We start from the raw sequence: 14,006 nt of genomic DNA on the forward strand, positions 1-14,006 counted from the left end.
GAGACTATGCCCTGGAGCACAGGAAAGATAAGAGCCCCCCACCCCCCCACCCCCACCCCCCGCCCCAGGGCCTGGCTTTCTCTCAGAAAAGGCCAAGTCACTGTTGGTCCACAGCCACTCTGTTGTTTGGCTAGCCCTAGGCAGCCATGACTCTCAGGGGCTCCAACACTTGACCAGATGCCCAGGAGAAGAGATGTCACTACCCCCACTCAGCTTCCCTTGCCTCTCTAAAAGCCAACTTCACTGGCAGGCCTGAGCTCATTGAAGTGGGGAGGACGCATCTTAAAAGAGTCCCTAGTGTTGCTTTAGGGTCACCCTGACACAACAAGCCCTGTTCAGTGTTTGTCATTCAAGGGTGAGTAGGCCGGGGCCCCAATGCAAACAAACTCCATTCTCTTCTGTCCACTCCTGCAATGCCCTCTTCTACCTCGTTGTTCTTGGACATGAAAATCCTAGCCATTCCTGGACCAGGGCCGTTGGGTGACTAAGGGCAGGACGAACCAGATTGATGGAACAGGCGATGCAGAAAAGAAAGTCTCCCTCAACAGCGATTTCCACTGCCTTTGGTGTAGGAACCTTGTAAAGACAATGGCGGTCCCTGAAGAAAATGAAAATTCAGATCAGATTTAGAAACCAAGAGGTCTGGGTTTTCCAAACCAAAGGCTGTCTCCACTGGAGAAACCCAGGCCCGTCTCCCTAGCCCTTCCCCAGATCGGCCAGCAGGTGGCGCCACCATCAGGGATTTCAAAACCAAAACTCTACTCAACTGGAAACAGACTTTTTTTTTCATTTTGTTTATGCAAATAGTTCATTCCCTACAACATTCCTCCGGGAATGGTTCCCACCCCCCTTCCCCTCCACGCTCATTCCCTCCCCCTTCCCTCCTCTGCATGACCGCTGTCTCCCTCAACGCAGAGTGGATGAAGACGCTGTCAGGAGAGTCTAGGATCCAAAAACAGGCCTGGAGAAATGTGAGTAAGGCTGATGGGGACCCAGGGAGGGAGGGAGGGAGAAGCCAGAAGGGAGAATCCTGGGCAACTCTGCTCCCAAATTTATTCAGGGAGACAAGAACACCCTTCCCTTCCCCGTATATCTTACCTTATGCCAGTATGCACACGCGGGCACACGCAAACACATACCTTCCATCCCTCCTCATGAGGACAAAAGGAGACCTTACACACGTGAGGTGATGGCCACGCTCTCTTCTTCCTCCCAGCTCATAGCCCGGGAGCAGCAAGATGGGGAGACCCACTCTGCCCAGGAGGGGTGCGTTCTGTGTGTGACTCCATATTCTATAGGCCGTTTCTCCCAGAGGCCTTTGCTGGCCCTTGGGAGCCATATCAGAGAGCCATGACTGGAAACCCTCACCCTCAGTTAACTGGTCCCAAGCCAGCCCTATTCCGGGAAGGGGAGGGGAGTGTTGCGAGAGGGCAGGGGAGGAGGATGGGGAGAGAGGACAGGGAGTATGATGAACCTTTGGACTGCACATTGCCTTGGGGGAGGAATACCCAATGCAGCGGCTGCAGAGACCAGCCTCCCCTCTTCACCCACCCCCACCGAGAACATCTCTATGAGGTCTAGAATGGCCAGAGTGGAAAATGCCGAGCGGTATGACCATCCCAGCCCCCACCCCAGTCACTGCCAAAATGGCAAGGGTCCTGCACCCCTCCAGCCCTACAGACACCTACTTTCTTTTCGGCAGGTGGCTCTTATACCTCCTGGTGATGATCCTGTTCTGTAGGGTGGAAGGCTCCATCCCCATTTCTCAGAAGCTCTTTGGGGAGGTGACTTCTCCTCTGTACCCCAAGCCTTACCCCAACAACTTTGAGAAAACCACTGTGATCACGGTGCCCACCGGATTCAGGGTGAAGCTCGTCTTCTGGCAGTTTGACCTGGAGCCTTCTGAAGGCTGTTTCTATGACTATGTCAAGGTATGGGATCGGGTTGGGAGGGCAGAGGGAGAGCTGGGTGTCTCTGGAAACTGAGGACTTGTGTTCTAACCACCCTGGATAGTATTCCTCACACATGGACAGAGCCCTAGCCCTTCAAGAGCTGATGGCCAAGTGGAGCTCTGAGAGTCAGGTGACACCCTGGATGTTGCGGGGGGGTGGGGGGTCCACTGGATTTAGAGGCCCTCAGTGAGCACTGAAGGGAGAAACATGGAGGAAGGAATGTACAGGTCCCACTTCCAGGAAATGTACTGTCCATAAGAGTCAGAAAAACCTTCCACATCTGCTGACTTCCTGGGAGTCTTTGGAAAACAGCTGTGCCTCAGTTTCCCTGTTTCCATGTAGAATATCACCATGGCTGCCTGCCTAAACAGGAACATGGGGAAGAGAAAAGTATGCAGTAGTAGCTGAAACATAGCCCTCAGCAAAGTCAATGGGCTCAGTCTCCTCACCTTTGAAACAACCAAGAAGGCCTTCCAAGTCTCAACTTTCTATATCCAATAAAAATGAGATTCAAGGTTCAGGATCCAAGTAGAGCCTACACACATCCGATAAATACCATTCCCAGGAGGGTATACCATCTGGAGGCTATGAGAGAATGATCGGAAAATGATACATCTTCCTAACCCAGAGGACTTGAGAAGTTTGCAGGGTTGGGGGGAAGGGTCTCCAGGGTAGGGATAGAGAGGGATGGGGTGGGGGCAGGATGTCTTCCACTTTTGAGGGGTTAAGGAACCTGTGAAGAAAGAGATAAGGTGGGGGGGGGGCGCCTGGGTGGCTCAGTCGGTTAAGCATCTGACTCAGTTTCAGCTCAGGTCATGATCTCATGGGTTCGTGAGGTCAAGCCCCGAGTCGGGCTCTGCATTGACAGCATGGAGCCTACTTGGAATTCTCTCTCCCACTCTCTGCCCCTCCCCCACTTGTGTACACTCTCAATTTCTCTCTCTCTCTCTCAAAATAAATAAATAAACTTAAAAAAAATTTTTTTTACAAAAGGAAAGATAAGGGAATCCAGGCGATGCTTGCCGATATGAAGGCTGGAGAGGCTCACTCTCAGCTGAGTCTATCAGGAAGCATGAGGGATATGAATGGTTTGCATAAGGTGAGGTGGAATAACTAGACAGAAAATAAAGCAGACCTGTCGGGCTCTCGGAATGAAGGAATGCTGAAGACTTGGGTAGAGACAACCAGGATTCCAGTGGAAGACGAGCACGGGAGGTGGTGGAAATGAAGAAAGGCCTGAAACGTGCTGGGGGACGTAGAACAAGGAAGAGATGATGTACCAGGCACAGGGTGATATGCAAGGAGTTACCCACTGGGAGACTCAGATGCACCATGGAAGTCCCGCCAGGGTGGGGAGAAGTTCACAACAGCCAGAGCCCGGCAGGCAGAAACCAGGCAGAGGCTGTTCCACCAGTAGAGTGGAACTCTTTGGGACACTCTCTCTTTGGGACAAGAGGAGGACCTTCACTGACCTTCCTCATGGGACATGTCTCCTCAACAGCTCCTCTTCCCGCCCCTTCTCCTTCCTCCACCAGATCTCTGCTGACAAGAAAACTCTGGGGAGGTTCTGTGGGCAACTAGGTTCTCCACTGGGCAACCCCCCAGAAGCAAAGGAATTTATGTCTGAAGGGAACAAGATGCTGCTGACCTTCCACACGGACTTCTCCAATGAGGAGAATGGCACCATTATGTTCTACAAGGGCTTCCTGGCCTACTACCAAGCCGTGGGTGAGTGGTCCCTGGGTGCCTTTTTTCCTGGCCTTAGTCATATGGACTAGGGACCAGAAAAGGGGAATCTTGAATCCAAAGGAGTAGGAAGCCTGTCCTTCCTTCCTTTTCCCCTCAAGAGAGCTTTGTCCAAAAGGGGCCTGCCAACCTGGGTTCTGTCACCATTGGGGGATTTCCAGAAGACATTATTAGACAGGCCTGGAAGTCCAGGTGGCCAAGAGATGACTTTGTCTTTCGGCCTCTGGTGAGTGATCTCTCTGAGAGCAAAGCCATTACAGAAATCCCCAGCAGGAATTTAACCTCTCCTTCTGGAATCTCTTCCAGACCTCGATGAATGTGCCGCCCAGCGCAACTCGGTTGAGAAGAATCTCCAGCCCCAGTGCCAGCACCTGTGTCATAACTATCCTGGTGGCTACTTCTGTTCCTGCCGTCCAGGCTATGAGCTTCAGAAGGATGGGCATTCCTGCCAGGGTGAGGTTGGGGCGCTGTGGGAGGGAGGCAGGGATGGAGCAAGGGCTTACTGGCCAGCCAGAGTCTCTGGTGACCCCCGCCCGGCTCTGCTCCGACAGCCGAGTGCAGCAGTGAGCTGTACACGGAGCCATCCGGCTACGTCTCCAGCCTGGAGTACCCCAAGCCCTACCCCCCTGACCTGCGCTGCAACTATAGCATCCGGGTAGAGCGCGGCCTCACCCTCCACCTCAAGTTCCTGGAACCTTTCGAGATCGATGACCACCAGCAAGTGCACTGCCCCTATGACCAGCTACAGGTACAGCCGTCCTACTCCCTGAGAGACCCCCTTCCTCTCCTTCCCCTCTTCACCCGGCACCCCTCACCCCTGCTTCCCGCTAGATCCTCTGGCCAATCGGGACAGGAATGACCAACGTCACACATGGGCTAGGCAAGTTCCCACACAACTGGGTGTGGATCCTAGGGATCCCTTTCCCCCTCCAGCTGAAAGCATACACAAAAAGCAGACTTCCCACCGCAGCCGCCCTCCTGGCTCAGTGGGGAAATGTCTGAATTAGAGAGATGGCCCTCACCTCTTCCCCACCAGATCTATGCCAGTGGGAGGAATATCGGCGAGTTCTGTGGGAAGCAAAGACCCGCTGACTTTGACAGCAGCAGCAATGCCGTGGATCTGCTGTTCTTCACGGATGACTCGGGGGACAGCCGAGGCTGGAAGCTGCATTATACGACTGAAAGTAAGATTTCCCAGGGGCCTCTCCCATTAGGCAGCACTGGGGCAGAATCAGATGGGTAGAAGAGACAGTGGCTCTGACATGAATATGTCCTCTGGTCTCCCCAACAGTCATCAAGTGCCCCCAGCCCAAGACCCTAGACAAGTTCACCATCATCCAGGACCTGCAGCCTCAATACCAGTTCCGTGACTATTTCATTGTCACCTGCAAACAGGGCTACCAGCTTGTGGAGGTAAGAGCCCGAGGCTGAGGGAAAACAGCTGGCCCAGCCTTCCAGGGGCAATTCACACGGGTAGCTCAGCCCCCGCCCTCCCCCCCATCAGATTTAGGCTCAGTCCCGATTGGACTCACAGATGCTTGAGCTGGAAGGATCACCTGGTCTACCAGTTCTCAAACCTGACTATACGCTGGGAACACTTGGAATTTTATGAATACTGATGTCTGGGTCCCCTGTAAGAGATTGATTCCATTGACCTGGAGATTGATTCTTCAGCCTGGCACCTAGGGCACCAGGATCACTCGAAGCTAACGTGCAGCCAAGTTTATGAACTACTAACCTTGCGCAGTAACGGTAGAATTAGGACCTGAAAAGGCAGGGTGGAGTACAAGGAGTGACTCGCTCAGCATCACAGATTTTGTACAGGAGGGACTGGAACCAAATCTCCCGCCTCTTGCCCCAGGGCTTTTTTATGTACGATGAGGTTCTCAGCCTGGGCCCACCACCCTGTTCTCAGCTTTGCGGGTGCAGTAAAGAACGTGGTTTTATTGGTTAATCTCACAAAATCCGGTAAAGTAAAATGCGGTTTTGAAAGACATGAAAGTTAGAGTGACCCCTGGGCAGGGGCACGGGACTGGACATCCCGTCTTTGTTCAATAGATCCACTTGGAAGACCTCATCAGAATCAGAGAGAAGATCTTTGGTATGCCCTCAAATAGTAGTTAATTCATTCAGCAAACATTTTATGTGTTTACTGAGGGTCAGGCAGTGTTCTAGATGCAGGAGGTCAGTAAAAAGAAACGCGCATATTCACGAGAGCCTTCATGCAGCCTACCTATGAATGTTGCATCAAGCTGAGCTAGCCAGACGAGTTGCTCTTTACCCCTGGATGTCTCCAGCTACATCATGAGGACTGGCTGTCCCAGGCCCAGAAGACTGGAGACTCCCGTACTCTTTGCTCACGTTACAACCCTCCCTGTCTTCTGCTGCCACCACCCTTACCTTGGCATGTGTGACTCACATCATAGAATTTAAAGCAAGCCACACAGCCTGTCTCCCGTTATTTGCATTTCACTCAAACATCCTTATTCTTGTACGCACTCTCTTGCAATCTTTTCCAGGGCTAACTCTCTGGGATGGTTGTTGGCCTTAATAAAACTCATTCATAGGGTCCGGTTAATTTTCATCTCAGAGGGTGCCATTTTCTTGCTTTGTGCCTGCTATCTACTCAACTACTATAGCACCTGGCACGCATCAGTATCTCAAGCACCCTGGAAAGTGGCTGGGCCCTTGCCCTTCAGAAAACTGCAGTCTGGGAGAAAGGAAGTGATGCAGGCCGAGACCGGTGGGTACTCCAAAGGAGGAGAAACATGGTTCTACTTCAGGGCACGGTGTTTTGTTCCAACGCAGAAAACACCCAGCCAGTCTTGCTGTTTTTTTAATCTAAACCTGTGGAGTCCAAATGGGCCTCTGTGGAAAAAGGCAAGAGTCTAGAGAGAGGATTATTGGGCCTGACAATGAGTCCTTGCTCTGACTTGCTGCTTGTGACTCGGGGCTCCCCTCTGTAGCCCTGGTCTGAGAAGGACAAAGGAGCCGCACCCACAGAGGTTCTGAGGTCTGCGAGTTTGAGATGTTCTTGCACTGGCTGCTGCTCTGGGGTGGGAAAGGTGGGAAGGGAACCGCAGTGCCTTCTTGTACTAATGACACAGCTACCTCTGTCCCTCTTCTCACACAGGGAAACCAGGTGCTGCTCTCCTTCACGGCTGTCTGTCAGGACGACGGCACATGGCACCGTGCCATGCCCAGATGCAAGAGTAAGTCACAACTCAGGAGTATCTGCCCCTACTCCCACCCCCTGGTCATGGGGACCTGGGATGTGAAAGGAAGAGGGGGCTTGGGCTAAGCCTCTCCCCAAAGGACTGTCCCCCCCACTTGTCCTCTGAAGCCTATGGCCCACAGCAGGAACCAGTCGACCCTCCGCTCAGCTGTATGGGGGGCTGTACCCAGAACTGAATTTCACTCCAACCAGTTCCCATCCGTCATAAGTTCCCCCCACTGACCGTATTGCCCTGAGGTTCTCAGCTTGTTCTGTGGGCAGACAACTCGTGGTCCCTCCGCTGAAGTTCCAGTACGCTCTCAGCTCTCATACGGCCCTGTGTTCTCTCCAAGTCAAGGACTGTGGGAAGCCCCAAAGCCTGACTAACGGGGACTTCAATTACACCACCGCAAAGGGGGTGAACACCTACCAGGCCCGTATCCAGTACTACTGCCGGGAGCCATATTACAAGATGCAGACCAGAGGAGGCATCAGTGAAACCGAGCGAGGTAGGGACCCATGCAAATGGCAGCCTCCTCCTTTCCATCTTCTCGGGACATCTTCCGAGATTTCTTCCAACATAACCCCTCGAGAATGGATGCATATTACGGTACCTTCCCAGGACACTGGCTTCAGGGGCCTAAAGTACGATGCCAAGAGGCATCTAGTAGGGTTGAATAAGGAGGCACCTGAGCCGATACAAAGAAAATCTCAAATCTCATAAACGGTCCGCTCCTTCTCACCACAAGCATCATCATTCCCACCCGCGCAAGCAGCGTCATCATCCCGACCTCCGTCACCATCATTTCCACCACCACCATCCCCACCACCTCCAACACCCCCTCAGGCTACTATGTTGCAACTTTTTTGCATTTAGATTTACTAAATGACTCTCAAACTTATCTTCCAAACTGTTCTTTAAAATAAATCAGGAGTGCCTGGGTGGCTCAGTCAGTTAAACATCCGACTTCTGCTCAGGTCATGATCTTCCAGTTTGTGAGTTCAAGCCCCATGTCAGGCTCTGGGATGACAGCTCGGAGCTTGGAGCCTGCTTGGGTTCAGGGTCTCCCTCTCTCCCTGCCCCTCCCCTGCTCATACTCTGTCTCTGTCTCTGTCTCTCTCTCAAAACTCTCTCTCTCTCAATAACCATTAAAATAAATAAAATAAAATAAAATAAAATAAAATAAAATAAATCACATCCTAGGAGCGCCTGGGTGGCTCAGTCAGTTAAGCGTCAAACTCTTGATTTTGGCTCAGGTCATGATCCACAGTTTGTGAGTTCCAGTCCCGCATTGGGCTCCGCGCTATCAGCATGGAGCCTGCTAGGGATTCTCTCTCCCCCCCCCTCTCTCTGCTCCTCCCTCACTCGTTCTGTCTCTCTCTCTCTCAAAATAAATAAACTTTTGTAAAATAAAATAAAATAAAATAAAATAAATGACATGCTTTGTAGGTTAGAAACATCCAAAAAAAGAAACAATCTTATATTGAAATTATATAGTATTATTAAGGAGCTGGGCTTTGAAGTCAGACAATCCTTAGTTTGCATCTTGGTTCTGTACCCTAGAAATTATGTGACCTTGTGCAAACTATTTCAGCTCATTTTCCTCCTCCAAAAAAATGAGGACAATGCATCCCCGAAAGTGTCACTGTGGTGCTTCAAGGAGATAATGTCAAGAAAGTGCTTAGCAACAGGTACGGTACTCCGTCAGCCATCAGAAAATGTAGCCGCCATTATTATCTACAAGGCCACTTCCAAGGTGCAGTCACTGACAAGATGTTCAAATGTTCCTTCCGGTTTTTATGTCTACCTTCACAAACAGGGAGCACATCAAACGTAGAGTTAATGTTCTGATTTTTTTCACCGAATGTCAACACCAAAAAAATATATGTAGGGAGCCTCCTCCCAACACTTGTGATATTCCATCCTTATGTATTTCAACCTTCCCTTTGTCCGTGTTGGTGCCGGATCTCCCCTCTCCCCATCTAGCGCGCTCTGTGCTTACTGGCCTCTGCGACCCGCTTCTCCTGCCCACCGTCTCCCAGCCTGCTCATCGCCCCCTCTTTCCACAGGGGCCTATACCTGCACCGCCGAGGGCATTTGGAAGAATGAAAAGGAAGGACAAAAGATTCCTCGGTGTTTGCCAGGTGAGTGGAAGCCCTTTGGGGCCATCCCCAGTGCCTTTGGCAACCCTGCAGGGCCTCAGGAAGAGCCTGCACAGAGCACGGAGACAAAGTGAATGGAGAGACACTCCAGCTTGAGGTCACAAATAGACAGGAGGAGTAAAGGGGAAAGGAAAGGAGAAGGCCCAGGAGAAACGGACAGAGGGACCCAGACAACTGGACTCGGTCCTGACATTCCCGCTTTTTCCCTGAGCAGATGGGGAATCGGGGAGTTAAAAAGAGCAAGAAAACCCCCAGGAAGAAATAAACCAGAGCCAGGAGGGGAGGCAAAGGCCAAAGACTCCGGGGGAGGGTGGGAATGGGAGAACAAAGAGGAAACTCCGCGGAGCCAGAAAAAAAGGCCTCAGGGGGGAACTGCCTGATCACAGAAGGAAAGAGGACGGGCCAGACTGACTTGAACTTGCCTTCTCTGTCTCTCCTCTCCAGTGTGTGGGAAACCCGTCAATCCCGTGGAACAGAAGCAGCGCATCATTGGAGGGCAAAGAGCCAAGCTGGGCAACTTCCCCTGGCAGGCATACACCAACATCTATGGGCCGGGCGGGGGGGCCTTGCTGGGCGACCGCTGGATCCTCACAGCTGCCCACACCCTCTACCCCAAGGACTACAACGGGGAAAATAACGCCACCAGGGATGTGTTCCTGGGCCACGTAAACGTGGAAGAGATCACAAAATTAGCAAACCACCCTGTCCGCAGGGTCAGCATTCACCCAGACTACCGCCAGGACGAGTCTAACAATTTTGAGGCGGACATCGCCCTCTTGGAGCTGGAAAATAGTGTCACCCTGGGGCCCAACCTCCTCCCCATCTGCCTCCCTGACAACGAGACCTTCTATGACAGGGGCCTCATGGGCTACGTCAGTGGCTTTGGGATAATGGAGGAGAGGCTTTCCTATGACCTCAAGTTTATCCGTCTGCCCGTAGGTAGGCGAGAGGCGTGTGAGAGCTGGCTCCGGAAAAAAAATAGGAACGATGTGTTTTCTCAAAACATGTTCTGTGCCGGGGACCCGTCTCTAAAGCAGGATGCCTGTCAGGGCGATAGCGGAGGGGTCTTTGCAGTGAAGGATGAGGACAATGATCGCTGGGTGGCCACGGGCATCGTATCCTGGGGCATCGGGTGTGGCAGGGGCTATGGCTTCTACACCAAATTACTCAACTACGTGGACTGGATCAAGAAGGAGATGGGGGAGGGGGAGGGAGAGGGCTGAGCCCACAATTCACTAGGTCAAAATCCAGACAGCAGTGCGTTAAAAAAAAAAATGATCTGACCAGTTACTGATAACCACTAAGAATCCATATTAAAATCACTGATGCAGAAAGACATTGTGTGAAATAAATGCTCTTTTCTATAATCCCATCCCTGAAACAACCCAAAAGTCACCTTTATTTCCTCCAAGGATTGCAGAAGATGTATTCCACAATCTCTAGTTATCATTGTCCTCTTCCATCATTATACCCTTGGGCAATGGAAACTCTTTCCAAAGAAAATTTTATGAGAAATGCCAGTGTGCAGAATGAGTTAAAAGCAGTATTTAACCAATATAAAAATATTTAATAAGATCGTATTTAAAATACTTAAGGGGCACCTCGGTGGCCCAGTCGGTTAAGCATCGGACTTTAGCACAGGTCATGATCCTGCACTTCCAGGGTTCGAGCCCCGCATCAGGCTCTGTGCTGACAGCTCGGAGCCTGGAGCCTGCTTCGGATTCTGTGTCTCCCTCTCTCTCTGCCCCTCCCCTGCTCACACTCTGTCTCTCTGTCTCCCAAAAATAAATAAACAGTAAGAAAAAAAATTGTTAATACTTACTTAAGAAGACAATCAGAATCAAAAATGTTTATGCACACATTTACAATTAGGGTTCTAGATAACAATTTATTTCTAATTTTGTTTTGATTATATAAGAAGAAAATCCTGATTTCCCCACACATGTAGTTGCAAATATAACAGTTTTTTTTTAAAGCTCCCTTTCCAGGGGGCCCGGGTGGCTCCGTCGGTTAGTGTCAGATTCCTGATTACAGCTCAGGTCACGATTCCAGGACTGTGGGATTGAGTCCTCCTTCGAGCTCCACATTGAGTCGGGCTCCCGGTGGAAGCGGAGCATGGAACCTGCTTGGGATTCTCACCCTCCCTCCTTCTGCCCCTCTCCCTCCCTCACGTGTTTCTTTCCTCTCTCTCTCTCAAGTAAAAAAATAAAAATTAACAAATAAGAAACATTCTCTAAAAAATAAATTAAAAAAATAAGCAAATAAAAGCTGCCTTTACGATTTCTACGTGTTTCTTTTTTTGTTTATTTATTTATTTATTTTTGATGTTTATTTATTTTGAGAGAGAGAGAGAGAGAGCATGAGCGGGGGAGGAGCAGAGAGAAAGGGAGGCAGAATCTGAAGAAGATTCCAAGCTCCAAGCTGTCAGCACAGAGCCCAACAGGGGTTTGAACCCACAAACCGTGAGATCATGACCTGAGCTAAAGTCAGATGCTTAACCAAGTGAGCTACCCAGGTGCCCGTTGGTTTTTTTAAAGATTTTATTTTTACATAATCTCTGCACACAATGTAGGGCTCGAACTCACAACTCTGAGATCAAGAATCACATGCTCTACTGACCAAGCCCGTCAGACGCCCCTCTAAGTATCTCTTAAGGGAGGAGTGGTAATGAGGGCCACCTGGGTGGCTCAGTTAAGTGTCAGTCCCACTTTAGCTCAGGTCATGACCCCACAGTTCGTGAGTTCAAGCCCCACCTTGGGCTCTGCTGACAGTTCAGAACCTTGAGCCTGCTTCAGATTCTGTGTCTCCAACTCTCTCTGCCCCTCCCCTCACGTCCTGTCTGTCAGTCTCTCTCTCTCTAAAATAAGTAAACATTTAAAAAAAAATTTTAATAAATAAACATTAAAAAAAATTTTTTTTAAAGAAGTGATATGACATTTTTGTTTCCAAGTTGAAAGATTAACAATATTTTTAGTGGTGCCTGGATGGCTCAGTCAGTTAAGCGCCCGACTTCAGCTCAGGTCATGATCTCACAGTCCATGAGTTCGAGCCCCGCGTCAGGCTCTGTGTCAACAGCTCAGAGGCTGGAGCCTGTTTCAGATTCTGTGTCTCCCTCTCTCTCTGCCCCTCCCCCACTCCCACTCTCTCTCTCAAAAATAAAATAAAAACATAAAAAAGAAATTTTTTTAAAAAACAATATTTTTAGATAACTTGTATTACTTAAGACACATTTTTTTAATGTTTATTTATTTTTGAGAGAGAGAGACAGCACAGGCGGTAGAGGGACAGAGAGAAAGGGAGACACAGAATCGGAAGCAGGCTCCAGGATCTGAGCTGTCAGCACAGAGCCCAATGTGGGACTCGAACTCACAAACGGTGAGATCATGACCTGAGCCAAAGTCAGACGCTCAACTGACTGAGACACCCAGGCATCCCAAGACACACTTAAAGGTCAGGGAAGAACCTGAAACTGAGAATAAGCATTGTAAGTATTCATAATAGAATGTTATCAAGATGTTATTGCACAACTGACTCTTCTGGACTTGTTTGAACAGCTTTACATGAACTGACACACACAGGCCTGAATTTTAAAAAGCAGTGCAGAGTTAAAACTTTCCCGAGTAGTGAGAATTTTTAAGTCCAAATGAAGGTCCACAATCCCTTATCTGACACCCTCAGGGCCAACTGCCTTTCAATATTCCAGATTTTACAGATTTCAGAAATGTAGCAGACTGTTACGTCATGCCCCCAGCAGGGTCTAGGGCAACAATCTGCAACAAGAAAAGGGAATCATTCTTCTGAAAAACATTTGAATATTGTCAGCGTATGAGATAGGCAAAGACTCTAAATAGCTACCCATCAGGTCAGGTTTTGCCACTAAATAACTTTTGGTGCCAAATTATTTAAACACTTTCAGGTTTTAAGAGCCCTTTAGAGGAGTGCCTGGGTGCCTGGGTGGGTTAAGCATCTGACTTCAGCTCAGGTCCTGATCTCACAGTTCATGAGTTCGAGCCCCATGTTGAGCTCTATGCTGACAGCTCAGAGCCTGGCACCTACCTCAGATTCCGTCTCCCTCTCTCTGCCCCTCCCCTGCACTCCCTCACTCTCTCTCTCTCTCTCTCAAAAATAAATAAACATTTAAAAAATATTTTTTAAAAAGAGCACTTTAGATGTCAGGATTGCAGACTTGTAGAGGCAGATATGACAGGAAAACATGTTTTCACACGGTCTACACAAAAGCATACATGGGGGGTATGCAGTGTTTGAGGAGCACACGTTAATTGCAGTCACCGAGTATTTTTCAGAAGCCAAGTGCCTGCAGGATCCCAATGGAGATGGCAGTGGAGTGGGTGGGCTGGAAGAGGCGGAGGTAGTGAGAACAAAACCTGAAACAAAAATGAAAACATTGAACTGTATCATTTCTAAGGTTCCTGGCAAATGTAAGATTCTGAGTCCTTTGTCCTTACTGTAATCATCAAAGGTCGTCCCAGCAGAGTCCAGGGACTGCTCTGACCTTCCTGGTTCCCACTCCCCTCACCCAAAGTCAGGTGCGGCTTGTCCTTCAGGTGTGCAGAGTTAAAAAAATAAATGCATAAATAAGGATAAAAGCAAAAAGTCTGTTCTATGAACAGACGTCAGAAAAGGAAATACAAATTAAGATTAAGCTGTGGGGCTTAAGCTAACTCATAAAAAGGAAAAGCATTAAGACACCATTTTTTAAATGTTTACTTATTTATTTGTTTATTTTGAGAGAGAGACAGAGGGACAGAGAGCAAGACCGAGCAGGGGAGGGGCCGAGAGGGAGGGAGAGAGAATTCCAAGCAGGCTCTGCACTGTCAACACAGAGCCCAACTTGGGGCTCGAGCCCCCAAACTGTGAGATCATCAACTGAGCCTAAACCAAGAGCTGAACGCGTAACTGACTGAGCCACC

General features: G+C 49.7%; 1 protein-coding gene across 2 annotated transcripts; it reads left to right on the plus strand.

Annotated features, from left to right (window-relative positions):
- Window positions 1–821: 821 nt before the first annotated feature.
- Window positions 822–10,409, plus strand: C1R (complement C1r). 2 transcript variants are annotated; one of them, XM_058743825.1, is made up of 11 exons: window positions 822–971; window positions 1,703–1,931; window positions 3,488–3,680; window positions 4,005–4,151; window positions 4,250–4,446; window positions 4,735–4,882; window positions 4,990–5,111; window positions 6,832–6,910; window positions 7,266–7,421; window positions 8,983–9,057; window positions 9,520–10,409. In XM_058743825.1, coding segments are annotated over exons 1-11 (2,127 nt in total). In that variant the 5' UTR covers window positions 822–969; the 3' UTR covers window positions 10,299–10,409. The 2 variants fall into 2 exon arrangements, with proteins under 2 accessions (XP_058599808.1, XP_058599807.1); XM_058743824.1 differs by lacking the exon at window positions 822–971 and adding an exon at window positions 1,451–1,608.
- Window positions 10,410–14,006: the final 3,597 nt, after the last annotated feature.

The sequence above is a fragment of the Neofelis nebulosa genome, chromosome 8, assembly GCF_028018385.1.
Source record: "Neofelis nebulosa isolate mNeoNeb1 chromosome 8, mNeoNeb1.pri, whole genome shotgun sequence".
Classification (NCBI taxonomy): domain Eukaryota; kingdom Metazoa; phylum Chordata; class Mammalia; order Carnivora; family Felidae; genus Neofelis; species Neofelis nebulosa.

What these genes read in the sequence shown, in the direction of transcription:
- C1R (XM_058743824.1), top strand. Translation starts at nt 1,466, where the DNA reads ATGATGAACCTTTGGACTGCACATTGCCTTGGGGGAGGAATACCCAAT. An exon ending in GCCCCTATGACCAGCTACAG is followed by an intron (nt 4,447 to 4,734) that starts GTACAGCCGTCC and finishes CTTCCCCACCAG; the next exon opens with ATCTATGCCAGTGGGAGGAA. An exon ending in CATCAGTGAAACCGAGCGAG is followed by an intron (nt 7,422 to 8,982) that starts GTAGGGACCCAT and finishes CTCTTTCCACAG; the next exon opens with GGGCCTATACCTGCACCGCC.